This window comes from Schistocerca gregaria, unplaced genomic scaffold (assembly GCF_023897955.1).
Source record: "Schistocerca gregaria isolate iqSchGreg1 unplaced genomic scaffold, iqSchGreg1.2 ptg001684l, whole genome shotgun sequence".
NCBI classification, from domain to species: domain Eukaryota; kingdom Metazoa; phylum Arthropoda; class Insecta; order Orthoptera; family Acrididae; genus Schistocerca; species Schistocerca gregaria.
In genome coordinates, this window is record NW_026062945.1 from 1 (window position 1) to 15,389 (window position 15,389).

At 25.7% G+C, this 15,389-nt stretch overlaps 2 protein-coding genes across 2 annotated transcripts; both read right to left on the reverse strand.

Moving 5' to 3' along the window:
* Window positions 1-34: 34 nt before the first annotated feature.
* LOC126334038 (uncharacterized) lies at window positions 35-2,435 on the reverse strand (the record flags this gene model as incomplete). Its single annotated transcript, XM_049996790.1, has 10 exons — window positions 2,393-2,435; window positions 1,340-1,472; window positions 1,238-1,264; window positions 1,022-1,135; window positions 877-945; window positions 752-814; window positions 614-682; window positions 431-499; window positions 254-325; window positions 35-103 (listed from the first exon to the last, which is right to left on the reverse strand). Coding segments are annotated over exons 1-10 (728 nt in total), but the record flags the coding sequence as incomplete, so codon positions are not given.
* Window positions 2,436-9,884: 7,449 nt separating this feature from the next.
* LOC126334039 (uncharacterized) lies at window positions 9,885-12,581 on the reverse strand (the record flags this gene model as incomplete). The annotated part of the gene is given in 1 exon segment (XM_049996791.1): window positions 9,885-12,581. A coding segment is annotated over 1 exon segment (2,697 nt), but the record flags the coding sequence as incomplete, so codon positions are not given.
* Window positions 12,582-15,389: the final 2,808 nt, after the last annotated feature.

The following is a 15,389-nucleotide window of genomic DNA, read 5'->3' on the forward strand; positions in this document are numbered from 1 at the left end:
ACACACGCGAGACAGATTTATATATTAAACATACAATAACGTTAATTCACCATTATTTCTAAAGTTTGGAATATTGCCAATTAATTTATTACCTACAAGAGATCTAAAAAAAATAAATTAATTATCTACATTATAATATTATAATTTTTTTTAAAATAAACATTATCTTCTATAGATAAATATTTTTATTATATGAAAGATTATATATATTATATATTTGTGTATTATTATACTATATATTCAAATTACATACAAAACAGATAATTTAAAGCTTAGATGAAGTTGTGACGTATTAACATATAACAAAGGGTTATATGAGAGATCTCTTTAAATACAAATTAATTAGTATATTTATTTCAAATATAAAATTATAGTACACATTAATTAACCTTTGTATAGCACTATTTTATGTTTTTACTCATAAACATACAATTTCTCTAAATCTGGAATATTATTAAATATCTTAATATCACCACAGAAATTATTATTTGATAGATTACTATAAAATATTGATTTTTGTTATTGTTAATAAAATTAAATTATATTTTTTATTTAATTGTCAAAACTTATCGATTAACAACTAGTCTATTTAATAAATTAAAACTTTACATACATATATTTTAAGGTTTTACTAAACGAAATACTATGCAGATCCTGCTCTATATTATTATAAGAAAGATGTCTATAATAATAATAATATTAGAAAACAATATATTTTATTTTTTGTTCATTTATATATTAATATACATACAGATGGGTCAAACTTAGACCATCCAATCTTAAAAATTCATAAATATTATTCGATATAATTTTTCTATAATGTTTCTATTAGTATAAAATTTTATCTTTATTAAATCTATCATCTTATTAACATACATTGTTCTTAAACTACGTAAATTAACGATATTATCCCAATTTATCCTAACTACAGCAATACTAATATTTCTAAATATAATAAATGAATGTTATAGTATTATATATATATATATATGTATATAAAGTTTTTTATAAAAACACTTACAATTCTGTCAAATGTGTCAGAGTAGATATTGAAGATGGTAGTGTTATATCATTATTAATATTAGTTGGTGAATATGGTAGTCTCTTATCTTTATTACGAATATTTATTATTTCACTTAAAAAATAATAATTTATTAGTTAGTTATATTAACATGCATATAAATAAAATTTTTATTTATTTATCCTTTTAAAAAATAATATTATATAATCAACATACATAGTTGTGATTTTTTTTTCATCATTACTAAATACAAATTTATAGTTAATCTATCTATATCATCTCCTTCAACAATATATACTCTTTATTTATTTTATATACCATCTAATAAATTCAGAATCACAATAATGTTCTCCTTCCTGAAAAAAGTTAATATGAGGTATATTCTCTTTAAAGGTTTTTTTCAAATCATTAAAAAACTGTATTTCATCAGCTATAGCAAAACTTGATAATACTAATGAGATTATTAATATTTCAATTATATAGTTATTTTTCATTTTGTGTTGTTGATTTAATACACCAAATATATACTGAACATTTAATATTTTAATTTTATTTTGATAAAATATTAAAAAAAATATTATATCGTCATTATATTTTTTTTTACTGTAACTATATTTATACTCATGTCAATTCGTACACGTATATACGGATAAATACACACGCGAGACAGATTTAGAAATAATAATTCAAATTATAAGAACTAAAATTAATTAAGATCGAAAATATTAACAAAAAATATAGTTATTAACTGACAAATTGATTTAATAATATAAACTATTAATAATTTTATGCTATTAGAAAGATTTCTATATAAAAAATAATAAGATAAACTTGTTAGATAAACTATCTATCTTATTTAAATTCAAATAAACAACAGAAATATATTAAAGAGTATAGTGTGTTGTATAAAAATTAATGAATCAAAAAAAATATTAAAACAGTTAAAATTTGATAAGATCATTATAAATAACTATGTCATAAACAAATAATAAACGAAAGACTAAATAAAAAATCTAAGAAAGATATAATCAAAAAAGAAATAATGTAATAATGAGATTATTATATCTAGAATACTCTATATATAAAAAATCATATAAAATACATAATAAAATAGATAAAAAAACAGAAAAAGCATTTAGAAGAATAGAAATTAATAAAATTATATAGAAGAAATGTGATATATTAATTAATAGTTGAAATTTAGTAAATTAGAACTAGAAACATATATAAAATATATTTAAATTGTAATTGAGTTGATTTCAAATAACTGAAAGTTAATATAATATTATTTTATATATTAGAGTTATATAATCTAGTAATATAATGTTCTATTTCAGAACTTTTTGATAATGAAATCTCGAAACCTCTCACATCTGTGCATTACTAGTTGTTCTCTAGCACATGATAAATACATTGCGGCGCATGATAAAGATGATATTAATATATTATCTATCTATAAAACTTTTACATCAAAACTTTCTAGATATAATATCTATATTGATTTTATCTATAAACATATAATGTATATATAGAAATGTATTCAATGATATAATAGTTCATTGTTTTTTGCTACTTCTACAGACCATATATCAAAAATAAATATTATAATACTGTTTCATCTGTATTTTATTGAACAATATTTATTCGAATTGTTCTATAATACTGGGCCTGAGAATACCAATCTATAGATATTCAGCTTATCATCGATTGATCTTATGAAATAATTAATTAATTTGACTCTAGTGTATTTTAAGCATTATGAATAGGCTTGGAGCTAGTTTATATACTGATTCTAATCAGAATATAAGAGATTAATACATATTTGAACGATAATATATATTATATATACATAATAAGAAAATTAATAGTTTTCATTATATTATACACATATATTATAAATTATCTTCTTATATCACAGTTATTATTATCAATTTAATGTCATTCTTCAATTTTTTTGTTTTTCATTATTTATCATTCTGACCTTTTTTCTAAAATAAAAAAAAAACCTTTTTAAACGTTGTGTAGAAAGATTCCTAGTCGATGGTAAAATACATATGTTACACACTAAAAATACTCTTATCAGACTCTAATATCTTGATTCAGAAACCGATTGTATATCGACATAAAACTTCTCTCATGATCTATCTATATATTGCCTTTATGCTATCATCTAAACATATTCTATTCTACTCATTTTCTCCTCTTTTTCTTATTTTATGTCCTGTTCTATTATGCCGTATTCTTTACATATATTATTTTATTTGTCGCCCTATTTATATTGTTTATAATATTCGTGGTATCTACAAATAAATATGCAGTAGGACTATTTGAGCTTTTGAATAATAGTGAACGTAATTAGTTATTATTTTGCTAATGTTACAATTATCTATCAAATAATCTTTTCACACAAATACAGATCTACATCACACAAATCACATACAAATCTATCATATTATTCACACACAATATCATCATTATACTATTCACCTACCCACAATCATATCATACTATCCATCTACCCACAATCATATCATACTATCCATCTACCCACAATCACATCATACTATCCACATACTTTAAATACACTCACACAAACAATATTATTCACACATTTTACAATATCATGCACAACAAATGTATACACATACTATACACTCCTTATACTCCCCGCACACACCATTCATTATTCATTGTTATCTACTTTTTCTATTCATACTATCCACTATCTGTTATTCTCACCTATTCATCCACACCCACACTCTTTATTATAACTGTTCATTCCTACTCGACGTATATTATGATTATCTATTTCCTACTCAATCTACATTATGATTATCTATTCCTACTCAATCTACATTATAACTGTCCACTGCTATTCAATCCAAATCATATATATTTCACTATCAACTTCTAATTTTTCTCTATTCTATTCACACTCTCAAATTCTATTACACTAATTTACATATTCAGCTTCTGTTATATTCTCTATATATATATTCATACTCTATTACATTATCTATACACAACATCATCATACTATCTATATCTCTTTTTAATTCTCTCCTTAATTACTGATTCCTCTATCTTAATTTATTTCCCTAATTTTCACACTAATAATATTCATATTTTATTTCAACTTCTATCTTCCTACTCTACTAATAATATTCACCCACCACTTATTATTCATTATCATCTTCTATTCATACTATCCGCTATCTATCTCTATTCATACATATCACACACACTCTACCGTAATTGTCCACTCCTACTAACCACAAATCATAACTATCCACCTCTGCTTAATCAAAATCCTAACTATCTACTTCTACTCACCCTCTATCATAATTACCTACCATTCTCATTTTATCATACTATCCTCTATTCTCACATTATACTCCATTATTCTACCATATCATCACACCTCTTTATGTTATCTTCTCTCATTCACTATCAACTTCTAATTCTACTCCTTCTACCCTACCTACTCAATTTCTATAAATCCATTATATTTGACCTCTATTATCCACTCCATACACCACAAACTTTCTACCAGATTATTCACACATAATTCTACATCATAGAACTCACATATTAATTCCATTATACTATTTCACACACAATATCATCATCGTTATACTATTCACCTACTCAGAATCATATCATACTATCTATATATTTTATACATACTCACAATATCATACTCAACAATACTCCACATACTTCTCATTATATCGTTCTGTCTACTTCTATTCGTACTATTAATCTACTCTATACCTATCTACACTCATTCATATTCACACTCTCTTTAATCATAACTATCCGTTTCCACTTATTACAAAACACAACTATCTAACCCAATCATTCTACTATACTATCCTCCCCTATTACTCTAATCATCCTCATACCTCTCATTATTCTCTTCTATCATCACATCTCTTTATCCTGTCATATCTTATCTATTTATCATTAACTTCTAACTCTCCCCCTTCTATCCTATCCATTCCTCTCAAATTCTATAACACTATCTAAATCTTCAACCTATAATATCTATTTCATACATCTCAAACATCCTATCCTACTATTCACACACAATGTCAAAATCATACACGCCTCTCCACACACAATATTTTATCATACACGCCTCTATACACACACTATATCATTATACCCTCCACACACTATATCATCGCATTATCCACATATTCTCTAAACACATCATACACTCACGCCACTAATACTATTCACACATACTCAATATATATATACACATACACACACTCTCTATATTCTATACACAATCCTCATTATTAACTATTATCTACTTATATTCATACTATCCACTATCCATAATCCATTCCTATTCGTCTACATCCATATACTCTCTCTGTCATTACACATCTTTGTCCTACATTCTATTCTATAATACCATATTATTCTATCCTATATTATATTATCCTTTTCATTTTATTTACTCTTCACATTCAACCGTTTGTATTCTTTTTATATCCATATCAATATATATTTTTTTATACATCATACCTCAAAACATACTCACACAATATCACACATCAAAACATGCCTACCATCTGTTCCTTTATCATATTATCCTATCCCATTATCTAAATGTTTTTATCCTTTATTATTATTCCACACTATAATACATTCTATCCTACACTATCACACTATCTCTCATTATTCTATTATAATATCTTATTCTACTATCATACTTTGTCACATTACTCTATCTTATTATATGTTTTATCATCATAATATCCTATTCTCTCTTATATTATTTCATCATATATTTTCTCTTCTATTCAAATTCATATCCTATATATATTTTTTTATCTATCTCTATATCTATCTCTTATTATATCATCTCTATCATAATATATATACAAAAACTCTATTTTATATCTATACATTTCTTAACAACTCACACTATTTTATATACTCTCAATCTCTATCATACTCTAATCATACATCTCTATCATAATTATTCTTATACTTTTTAATCTATATCAACTACCTATACATCCATCATTATATCATATTCATATTCTATCTATACCTATTCTATCTAATCAATTCATCTATTTTTACTCATACTATTTATATCCCCTCTTCTCTATATTATATTTATTCGCATCTACCCTTGTATTATATCAACATAATCTGTCATAATTATCTACATTCTACCAATTACATCATGCATATACCATTTTTTCTATTACACTATTCATATCTTTTTCATGCCAACGTACTGCTCTCTATACATATTTTTTTCTAAACATACTCTCATATCACATATCATCTATATCATATTATCTACATACCCTACACATACATCACACACCATACCATATCTCAATTCATGCTATCCTCCTACTCTATACAATTCATTCTATTACCTATCCATACTCATACCACCACATCTCAATTCATACTATCCATATACTCTACACATATCATCCCACCACCATATCTTAATTTATATTATCTGTACACCTCCACACTTCTTATCTAATCCACATACTTTCATACTCATTTATTCGTATCTATTCACAAATCTTCACACATACTCACAATCAATTCAATTTATTCATACTCTATTCACACCTAGCCATCCACACACAATATCACACCTGCATTCATATTATCTACAAATTCTATACACCACACACATATATACACCTTCTACATACATTCACACCCTCCAAACTATCCACATCTAAAATACATCTCCTATATAACATCATATCATTCTTTCATTTTATTTACACACAAACTCTCCCTCTTCATTCCCCATATACCCACAATCATATTATTTATTTATTCTATCTATACATATATTCACAATACACATCATTCATATATCTACACACACTCATAACACTATTCACACTATCACACACAATACTATCCACTAACTTACATATACTATCCATTTCAATTCACTATTACATATACTATCCATTTCAATTCACTATTACATATACTATCCATTTCAATTCACTATTACATATACTATCCATTTCAATTCACTATTACATATACTACCATCAATTGTCATTCATATTATCTACAACCATTAAATCTTATCACAATTTATATTAACCCCACACTCCCATACATCTCATTATATTCACGTATGCCAATCATCATTCACTCTATTTATAAACATACAATACTATCTCAATTCATACACACACATCCAAATACATACATCCTCACCTACACCTGCTCACAACACCCTCTACGCATCATACACACCACTACCATATTCATATTCATATTATCCATACACACATACTCATCCTCACAATCGTATCATTCATACTTCCACATATTTCTGATACGACCTACATTCACACACTATAAACTATTCACATATACCATTATACTTTCCACATTCATCATATTACAATTCATACACACACACTCCCACACATACTCAAACTAATCCTCATGCATTCATACTATCCACACCTACACAAGCACATAATCCCGCGCATTCATCTACCTTTCGTCATCCACATACAATTTCATTATTCATCACACACATACATCTACATACCCTCACCATCAACCTATACTATCTATTTTTATTATTATCATGTTATTTATCTTTCTATTATTAATATATTGAAACTTATATATAACTACAATATTCATATATATATATATATATATATTTATATATATATATTATATAACCTATAACATAATCTGCTATCATATATTTATTGTTTTATATATTAAAGCTATATTTTACGTCGTCATTTATTATTTTTTTTCAATTATACACAAAATCATTAAATACTTGTTCCCATATAACACTCCACCCATGTATTCACAAACTTTATCATAACTATTCTTACTTTTCAACCTATATCAACTATCCAGATACCTCTCATTATATCATATTATAATATCTATATATACTCTATCTAATTAACTGTCTATTCCTACTCATAATGTCTACACTCTCTCTTCTCTATATTGTACTATCCATATCTACTCTTCTATTATACCATATCATCTCCTCACAATACCATAATTATCCATATTCTGTCAATTATATTGTCCATATATCATTTATCAATCATACTACTGGTACCTTTTTTACTCTAACAGCGTACTATTCTATATCTATTCTTCTAAATATCACTCCTACCTCACACACTGTCTCTACTATATTTACACACTCTCTATCATGTTATTTATATATTCTATACACACATTATTCTACGCATCATTATGTCTCAATTTACACCATCTTCCTACTCCACAAACACGCACCCCCAACATGCGTCTCATCTTATCCACATACCCCCACAATTACATCATCCAAAATATCCACATACTCTATACACATTCATACTCTATAATATTTTTCTATATATTCACACACTCATAATACCGTCTACACATTTCTCATTATATCATATTATCCATTATCTATCCCTATTCATACTGTCCACATCTACTTAATATCTGTGCCATCACTATCTTATCTATATACACATATACACATATATACATCTCTATTACATAGACATACTCTTTCTTTCTCTTACTTCTTACACCTTAATCATCAATCTTTTCTCAATTAATATTCTCTACTTAGATTATCCCTCTCCCCATCTTCAATCATTAGAATCTCATTCTTTACATTCATTATTTATTATACCTCAATCATTGCACTTTTATTTTTTATCTACTTCATTATTCTAATTATATTTTCTCTCTTTATATACCTTCATTATTTATTCTCTCATACATCTTCATCTCGCCAATATCATAATATTTATATTTATACACCACTCTATATCTATTCTGATTTCATATTTTTATTTATCTAAAACTATACTACTCACATATATACTTCTTTCTATATTTTTTTTATAAACATAACTTTTTACCTATTCTATTTATCCACATTCTATCTTACATGCATTCATTTCTATCCTATTTTCCTACCTTATTCACTTTTACGTCTCTTTCAAATTTCATTAACTAAAATTACAATTAAACTAAATCTACGTAATAATAAATGATAATAACAATATTCAAAATCAATACATTACGTTTATATATTTATATTTAACCCTTTTTTTCTATCTCTAAATTATACCCCGATAATTTCAATTAACTTCTAGACCATACCCATAAATTTTACTCTAATCTAGAAATAACTATTTCTCATACTCTCCTCAATAAATCTCATACAATATTAAACAACATCAGATAAACAAGTAAAGGATACTAATCAAATAATAAATAACCCTGTTTATATAATATTAATAATATTACTAATATTAACTAAAATTATATCATTCACTATCCAATTCTACGACTACTAACTTAACTCAATACACCTACAAAACATACCAACACATCAACCTATAAAAAATTAATATAAAAAACGTATCTCAAAAACACTAAAAATAATTCTATTTATTCTAACACCGTCTATAATATTCGCTCAAAACATTACAATGTCTAACACTATATTTTAAACTATCTCTTACTATTTCAATTCTATTCTATAGCCTCTATTTTTTATACATTCTATTTCTCACCTTGACCTATCCCCTTCTATATATTTAAATTATATAACAACTAACTCTTATATTAAATATCAACCTTTTAATTCAAATTATCATCACTTTATTAACTATATCTATTTTATCTACTATCTTCTATAGAAACATATCGTATCTATAAAATCCTGATTTAATATCGTTTCTGTTCTAGCTCTATATAGTACTATTGAAACAATATTTTTTCAATGCTCGTCTCTATGAAATTTAACCAACTCATTATTTAGGTATGGAATCAATCACACACGCGAGACAGATGTAATATTGTTGCAGATTGTAGTCACAGGTCTAATCAAACAATTCTCCTTAATAATAGATGGAGGTAACATTGTGTCATCACACTTCGCATTCAGGGTATGTTTCGTTGAGCTAATGTTCAGATGCACCAAATTTACCAGATGACTGAGATCAGGAATGTCACCTTCAAACTGATTCTCTTGTATTTCTAAAACTCTGAGATTGGTTAAATTGCCGATTTCATTTGGTATAATACCGCTTAATGTATTGAAACCCAGGTTTAAATTAACTAGATTATTCAGGCCATCAATCTTCGAAGATAAACTACCATTTATATTGTTGTTTTTTAGGTTCAGGTATTGTAACTTGGTCAATGAATACAGACTATCAGGTATCTTGCCAGATAGACTTAAATTACTTAAATCAAGGTGATATAATTCGCTCAACTTTCCAACCTCATCACTTAAATAACCACTGAATTTGTTTCCTTGTATATTCAGATATTGCAATCTAGTCAGTGAATACAGACTATTGGGTATCTTTTCAGATAGACCTGACCCACTTAAATCGAGATACACTAATTTATTCAGCTTTCCAATTTTGTCATTTAAATAACCACTGAAGTTGTTCCCTTTTAGATCCAGATGTTTCAATCTAGTCAATGAATATAGACTATTAGGTATCAAGCAAGATAGACGTGATCCACTTAAATCAAGATAATATAATTTATTCAGCTTTCCAATGTCTACATTTAAATAACCACTGAATTTGTTTCCTTGTAGGTTCAGGTATTCCAATCTAGTCAATGAATATAGACTATCAGGTATTTCACCAGATAGACGTGATCCACTTAAATCAAGATAATATAATTTATTCAGCTTTCCAATGTCTACATTTAAATAACCACTGAATTTGTTTCCTTGTAGGTTCAGGTATTTCAAATTGGTCAATGAACACAGGCTATCAGGTATATCACCAGATAGAATTGACCCACTTAAATCAAGATAATTTAATTTATTCAGCTTTCCAATGTCAGCACTTAAGTTTCCGTAGAATCTGTTTCCTTTCAAACTCACATGTCGCAATTTAGTTAGTGAATACAGTTCATGAGGTATAGTGTTAACTAGTCTTGATCCACTTAAATCAAGATACGTTAATTTTTTCAGATATCCAATGCGAAAACTAAAATAACCATTGAATTTATTACCAGCTAAATTCATATATTCTAAATCGGTCAATGAATACAGACTATTGGGTATATTGCCAGATAGACTTGAGCCATTTAAGTTAAGATAATATAATTTGTTTAAGTTTTTGATGTCAGCATTTAAATAACCACTGAATTTGTTTCCTTGTAGGTTCAGGTATTCCAATCTAGTCAATGAATATAGACTATCAGGTATTTCACCAGATAGACTTGACCAACTTAAATCAAGATAATATAAGTCACTCAAGTTTTTGATGTCTGCATTTAAATAACCACTGAAGTTGTTCCCTTTTAGATCCAGATGTTTCAATCTAGTCAATGAATATAGACTATTAGGTATCTCACCAGATAGACTTGACCCACTTAAATCAAGATAATATAAGTCACTCAAGTTTTTGATGTCTGCATTTAAATAACCACTGAAGTTGTTCCCTTTTAGATCCAGATGTTTCAATCTAGTCAATGAATACAGACTATTAGGTATCTCACCAGATAGACTTGATCCACTTAAATCAAGATAATATAAGCCACTCAAGTTTTTGATGTCAGCATTTAAATAACCACTGAATTTGTTTCCTTGTAGGTTCAGGTATTCCAATCTAGTCAATGAATATAGACTATCAGGTATATCACCAGATAGACGTGATCCACTTAAATCAAGATAATATAATTTATTCAGTGTCTTGATTTCATGACTTAAACGACCAGCAAAATTATTCCCTTGCAGACTTATGTATATCAATTTGGTCAATGAATACAGACTATCAGGTATCTCACCAGATAGACGTGATCCACTTAAATCAAGATAATATAATCTTCTCAACTTCTTAATCTTATCACTTAAAAAGCCAGTAAAGTTGTTTCCTTTTAGATCCAAGTATTCCAAATTGGTCAGTGAATACAGGCTATCAGGTATATCACCAGATAGACTTGATCCACTTAAATCAAGATAATATAATTTGTTTAAGTTTTTGATGTCGGCATTTAAATAACCACTGAATTTGTTCCCTTTTAGATCCAGAAATCGCAATCTAGTCAATGAATACAGACTATTAGGTATTTCACCAGATAGACTTGACCCACTTAAATCAAGATTCATTAACTTTTTCAAGTTTCCAATATCATTACTTAAATGTCCAGTAAAATTACTCCCCATTAGAACCAGATGTTCCAGTTCTGTCAATCTGTAGATCTCATCTGGAAAATCACCTTTCAAATTTGTATACAATTCTAAATCTCCTAGTGTGTCCTTAATTATCTGGATTTTTGTAGGGAAACCAGACAGTTTTGTAGATAATATAACACTAATAATCTGGTTACCATTAATATTGCAAGTTATTTTGTCGCTTTCACAGTATTTTTCTTCTGAAATTGTTTCATTCTCATTAATAAATAGCTTGTTCAGCTCTGCAACAAATATCTTAGAATCATTATTCGATTTGATCGAAAAGATTGCTAAAATCTGAGCCACTATAATAGCTATTATTAACAAGTTATTGATTACCTTCATACTTTGATCACAGTTTTTACTGGTAATTTTGTATCGGATAAATTAATAAAATTAATAATTTTTTGTCAAATTTTTTAAATATTGACATAAACTGTCAATTATATTTGTCTAAATGTACTATAATCTGCAGTATTCTATGTTAATTTCCTACATCAAAAATAACATAACATATTCAAAAACCATTCTATAAAAATATCTTAGCTATACCCTTTCATTCTATTCTATTCTAATATATTTACGTTAATACAAATCGTTTTGATTTACATTTTTTTTGCATCAATTAATTCATGACATGTGCTTTTTTAAAATCTGCATATATTATATATTATAAATTTTTGTTTTTAGACTAACATTAAGAATTGATTTTATTAGTCTTGACAAAAACTTCAATACTAGAACTATAATATCTGATATTTTTTTTGTAATATTTTTATGGTTAAATTTTGGGTTTAGCAAATATAATAATACTGTTATTATTATTATTAAAAATTAAATATTCAGATATCATCATCTCATTTTATATGTATTTAATATTTTTCTTTAGTTTTCTAAACATCTCTGATTAAATCTTTCATCTTTATTTGACCAATATATTTTTTACTTATTATATATATCTTTTTTATAAAATTTTTATCCCCAGATCTAATAATTTACAGTATAACATCGTCTCTTTTTATTTTGATTATTTTTTAATCTAATTATTTGTCTCTTATTACTAACTATTTCGTGCCCTTTTACCTTCTAATTTTCTACACCTCTCAAAAAGAAGTGCCTGCGTTGTTTCTATCAATCATAAAATACTTCTGTCTAGTTATACATTCTCTTTTGTTTTATATGTTTTATAATTAATACTTTTATTTGATTTTTATAATTTTTTAGTCATAATTCTTTACACTCTCTATTATCTCTATCTATTCAATTTTTAGTATTTTTTATATAATCAACTTTTCCTAAGTTTATTCTAATTTAAAGTATATCTTCTTAATGTCATATTATATTTCTATTTTAGCTTTTGTATTTTAATTCTTATACGTTCTTTTATCAATAAATAATTATAATTCTATTTACCTTCTAAACAACCTTTTAATTTTTTAAAACCTGTTTTTTTATCTCAATCAACTCCTTCATTGTTAAACCTTCTTAACTATTTTTAAGCTTTAATAAAACTTCACATCTCATAACCTTCTTTTTTATTTAATTTTATATTATAGCTCTGATCAGTCACAGTCTGATTTATCTGTAAAAAATTTTATCATATTAATATTTTATTGTCTAATCTTGCTCTGATAATTTTCTCGCAGTTTATCACATTTTTAAACATTTTTATCTTTTTATTATTTGATTAACTTGATAATCAATTTTTTCCTAATTAATTCAGCTACACATATACTGTGATATCCTATAATGCTATCTGTTCATTTTTTTCAAATTTCAATAGCCTTCTTAATAATGTTTTCTAATTCCCTCTGAGACCTTCAATTAGATTTTAAAATATAACCTAAAATTTTAACTTTTGTCTATGGTTTTATACTTGTTATCTTGTTTACTTTTGTCCTAAACTTATTTAAATTTGTTACCTTATTTCTTAATTCAAAATTTTTTAATTATTATAAACTAAGATATTAAAACTATCATGTTGGATTATTTCTAACAAATTCATAAGAAGATGATTGGAAACTATATCAATTAATACAAAATATATTAATATCTATATAAACTGTTTTACTTTTTTACCAATAAATGCTAAATATTTAGTTCTTTATTTACTACTATCCTTCAATGTACCTTTTAAATTGATCTTTACAAAATATTCAAATAATTATTGGAATCTGCGTCTATAATGTTAAATAATTTTATAATTATCGAAAAAAACATCTTTTCATACATTTCATAAATTTTCAGATCTGCATTTACTGTCTTTTAGTTCATATATTTTCATATTTTCATTAATTTATCTATTTTAAATTTTATTTTTCTAATCTAGGCTAGATATTATTCTTCATTATCTAGGACTCTGTGGAGGTGGATTATGATGGGAATGTGATTCACATTTTTCTAGTTGCAATCTGATTATATTTTGTTGTATATATCCTTCATAGCTTTTATTATATCCACATATTTCATCATAATATTTTACTACACCACCACAATTTTTCTTGAGTATAAATATAAATTATTCGTTAGTATGAGACATGTATTTATTAATATATAATATATACTCAATAAGAACATATTACATCATTATTGAAGATAGTAGTTATCATATATTATCTGCTTCCATCGATCATTATCTGATATACGATTAGGGTAATAGAAGGTGAGATGAGTGAATAGAATAGAATTTGAGAGTTATAAGTTAAAAATAATAGAAAATGTGATGGACTAGAGAGATGTTGTAATAGAATAGGACAACAGAAGAACCAATGAGAATAGAGAGATATGAGAGGGGAAGAGAACATATAAATATTATGATATAATTGTAAGAACATGTAAGATAAGGTGGATGTATGTGTATGGTTATGATATTATATGTGAATAATAATAGTAATAAATAATAGTCTATAATAAAATAAGAGAATAATAAATATGAGAAATAATATAATATATCGAGAATGAATACAGAAGGATAAAAATATTATGAAGATGATAAAAAATATATGAAATGAATATAATTGAATAATTATATGATTAGAAAAATAAATTGAAATATAAATTGTAAATGATTATATGTATATAAAATATAGAAATTATGAGGAAAATAGAAAATAAATATATAGATAGAAAGTTCATGTTGTTTTAATAATAAAA